General features: G+C 40.3%; 1 protein-coding gene across 1 annotated transcript; it reads left to right on the forward strand.

Annotated features, from left to right (window-relative positions):
• Window positions 1–880: 880 nt before the first annotated feature.
• Window positions 881–2341, forward strand: LOC131686230 (uncharacterized). The gene is made up of 6 exons (XM_058970480.1): window positions 881–1187; window positions 1245–1455; window positions 1508–1756; window positions 1824–1923; window positions 1980–2078; window positions 2132–2341. The coding sequence occupies exons 1-6, from the start codon at window positions 881–883 to the stop codon at window positions 2339–2341; spliced, it is 1176 nt and encodes a 391-aa protein (XP_058826463.1).
• The last annotated feature ends 2034 nt before the right edge of the window (window positions 2342–4375 follow it).

Consider the following 4375-nt stretch of genomic DNA (forward strand, 5'->3'; position numbering starts at 1 on the left):
CTAGCTGGGCGACCGCACTGGTAGCCACAGCGATGCCTGGTTGTTTTGATTTTATTGCCGCGTGGGTAAACTAAAATCCACTTATTTCAGCCGTTTCTTCACCGATTTTCGTGAAACTTTCACTGTCAGTCACTGAAAAACCACTTCACTCGTGTTTTCGCTCAAAAATAAACCGCGAATATCGCGAAAAACACCGAAAAAACACAGTGTGAAATTTTCGAAAGCGCGTTGTATGTACCGTACGGAACGGTGTTTCCAACTCGAATGAATAATAATAATAATAATAATAATAATAATAATAATAATAATAATAATAATAATAATAATAATAATAATAATAATAATAATAATAATAATAATAATAATAATAATAATAATAATAATAATAATAATAATAATAATAATAATAATAATAATAATAATAATAATAATAATAATAATAATAATAATAATAATAATAATAATATCGAAACCATATCTCCCGTTGATACTTGCTACAATTTTTCGTTATTTTAACTACTAACGAGACAAGATTTATAACACAATTTGTTATGCAAATTGCTTTTTGTTATAATTTTGTTATTTAACTGTGATCGGGATATGACACGGTCGCTTGTAAAATCGATTTTAGAGTGATTACTTAAGCTTTCAATGCAATGCCAGCTATGTTTCAAATATCACATTTCAGAAGAAAAGCCTACTATTTTTCCTTAGCGAAGGCCAGAAAAAATCGACTATTCATCTAAATATATCATTAACAGAATGACGCTACCGGTCGTCCACCATACCAATTATGACTTGCAAGTTGAACAAATTGGACATATTACCGCTTGCATAAATACAACTTGTTCTCAATCTCTTCAGGACCACTGAGCTCAGTATGAAGTTCTTAGTACTCCAAGATCCCTGGGCGGTTATGCCGTTTACGTTGCGATGCTTGGAAATCGTTGGCCTCCGCGTAACGCGGTGTGACTACATCCGCTTTCTGGTGGGTGTGTTTTGGTCGGTGGCAGTAGTAGTTTTCCATAAAGTGTACTTTGGATTTCGAGATCAGATCGATTTGCAGATTCGCGGATATTCGGAGTTGTTTTTTGAATGGCACCAAATCGGTCGGATACTGTTGTTCAGCTGGAAAAGCAACGAGTTTGATAAAATTGTACAGATCGTCGAAAAAGTTATCAGCAATGGTAGGTTGAAATGGCGTCGTTTCTGTAATGTTTCCGTAAATATTGACCTTATTTCAGTTCGGTCAATTTCAAATAAGAAATTACACGATATGGTTATCCAAACGAATCAACAGATCGACAGACGTACCAAAATATATACTATCTATACCACCGTGGCGGTGAATTTGTTCGTTTTAGTACCATTGCTACAAACTACTGGAGTGTACTATATGAACCGCCACCGAAACGAAACCGAAAGAATGGAATTTGTGACGGCCATGGAGCTGGAGTGAGTTTATCGTTTCCAGGTTCCGTTGAAATTCTAATGGTGTGAATTTTAGATTCTTGGGGTTGAATTTTCGTGAAAATGTCATTCATTACATCATTTTTGAAATATTTGTTGTTCCCGTACACTACTGGACAGCGGCTATATTTGTTCTAGCTGGGATCATAATGTACAGTGCAATCAGCTGTTCATCATTGATATTCAGTTTGGTGTCAGAAAGATTGAGCAAGCTTCACGAACTTTCCGGACAAGCTTTGCGAGACGAGCTATCTGACATTATTAAGATGCACGTGGATGGATTAAAGTAGTTGTCACAATTTTGTTTTAAAGGTTAAAACAATCGCTAAAACACTGTTTGACATCGTTTTCAGGAGCATTGAACATTTGGAAAGGATTGTCACTCTAGCCATGCTTTTACAGGTCATCGATTGTGTTCTTATTTGGATTTCTATGGTTTTATACATTAAAAATGTAGGCTAGATTTTTTCATTGTCATATGTTTTACTATCACTGTTCACTTATTTTAGAACCTTAGCTTGAATGCGTTCAGTGTACTCGTATTGCTGATTGTAACGACAGCCGAAACGTACGCTCTTTGTGTATTGACAACTCAACTTACGTATGCGGTAATTGTAGTGCTGTTCCGTTTTGTACATTGCTCAGTTTTCGTACTTTTCAGAGTTATGCTGTGGCGGATACCGTTTACAACAACTCCAGCTGGAGCACGTTGCCCGTTGATGTACAGAAGGATTTAGCCATGATGCTGCAAAGAGCCCAGAAACGAGAAGGTGTTACTGCAGCCAAATTTTGCTTCATGGACATTGAGCGGTTCGGGGGCATTGCGCGGGCATCGTACTCGATGTTTGTTGTTCTGAAGGATATGTTATGAATTGAAATCTTTAATAATATGCAAATGTTCTATGTTTAGTAATCGAAAATCGCACTCAATTTCAGAGTCGAGCTGGCGTTTCTTTACCATCGCTCAGAAGTTGTGCACTGTCTATTTTTCCGTAGTACATCCATTAGACGAGGGGCCCTCAGGGCTATGTCGGCTTGAAGTCTCCTCTGTTTCCCATTGTTACTTCTTCGAACGCAAAACTTAAGCATATATCGAGTTTTATAGAAAAAAATATCTATATTCACAGTTTAATTCGATTTTATAGTAAATATATTCGAGATTCCTTATTATTGTGCTATTGTTTATTTGTTAAGGATAAATTAAAGACAGTCGGCTCCGTTAAGTTCACGCATCGAGCCTTGTCAGCAAAGAAGAAAAACCATAAGACCACGCAACGTCCCTGCCAGTCCCATTCAGATTTATTCATAATAAATGGTGTTGTTCTCAATGTAAAGTGGATAAATTCATACACGATACGAAAATTTTAATTTATTTATTTATTAACAGATTAAGGCCGAAGTGGCCTGTGCCGTATACAAAAGATTCCTCCATTCCACTCGGTCCATGGCCGCGCGTCGCCAGCCACGCAGTCTGCGAAGGGTCCGAAAATCGTCTTCCACCTGGTCGATCCATCGTGCTCGCTGCGCGCCACGTCTTCTTGTACCGGTCAGATTGCAATTGAGAACCGTTTTCACCGGGCTATTGTCCGACATTCTGGCAACGTACCCCGTAGTCGTCCGATTTTCGCGGTATGACAGATGGGCGGCTCCCTCAACAGCTGGTGCAGCTCATGGTTCATTCGCCGTCTCCATGTGCCGTCTTCCATCTGCACTCCACCGTAGATGGTACGCAGCACTTTCCGTTCGAAGACACCAAGTGCGCGTTGGTCCTCCACGAGCATGGTCCAGGTCTCGTGCCCGTAGAGAACTACCGGTCTAATCAGCGTCTTGTAGATGATCAACTTCGTACGACGGCGAACTCTGTTCGACCGAAGTGTCTTGCGGAGGCCAAAGTAAGCACGATTTCCTGCCACGATGCGTCTACGAATCTCTCTGCTGGTATCATTGTCGGCGGTCACCAGTGAGCCCAAGTACACGAACTCTTCAACCACCTCGATTTCGTCGCCACCGATGCAAACTCGAAGCGGGCGGTTCTCATTCTCTTCTCGTGAACCTCTTCCTATCATGTACTTTGTCTTCGACGTGTTGATGGCAAGTCCGACGCGCTTGGCTTCTCTTTTCAGACTGATGTAGGCTTCCTCCATCTTCTCAAAGTTTCGTGCAATAATGTCAACGTCATCGGCGAAGCCAAGTAGCTGAACGGACTTTGTGAAAATCGTACCACTCGTGTCGATCCCTGCTCTTCTTATTACACCTTCCAGCGCGATGTTGAATAACAGACACGAGAGACCATCACCTTGCCGTAACCCTCTGCGTGATTCGAAGGAACTCGAGAGCGTCCCTGAGACACGTACTACGCACATCACCCGATCCATCGTCGCCTTCACTAATCGCGTCAGTTTGTCCGGGAATCCGTACTCGTGCATAATCTGCCATAGCTGATGATCGAATTTGCAATTTTGCGCATAATTTTAATATTTCAACGAGAAAATTTTCACAAAGCTCAGAAAATTAATTATGGATCCGTGAACTGATTCTGATGTATTGGTGTATTAACAAACATTTACTTAGAAGATATCTCTAATAATTTTCCACTTCATGCAATTCTGCACATGGTCTTGTAAGGGTAAAGTGCCTATTTTCACCATACTAAACAGGATGCCTCACTAATTTAATAACTTCTTGACCTACATTCAAAGGAATGCGTAAAAATTGACATTAACAGTTTTGCTTCGTTGTTAAGAACCAATATAATAACACAAAAGCGCTGAACACAATGAAATTCTCGTGTTTGAGCGCAACGAAAACTCGAATCGAAAGCTCCTATTGTTGCGCTACCATTCGACTCAATGCGTTGAACAAAGATGGCAGACACTGCTCTAACCAACGGCTTCAAATGGGTAGG

This window comes from Topomyia yanbarensis, chromosome 2 (genome assembly GCF_030247195.1).
Source record: "Topomyia yanbarensis strain Yona2022 chromosome 2, ASM3024719v1, whole genome shotgun sequence".
In the NCBI taxonomy this organism is placed as follows: domain Eukaryota; kingdom Metazoa; phylum Arthropoda; class Insecta; order Diptera; family Culicidae; genus Topomyia; species Topomyia yanbarensis.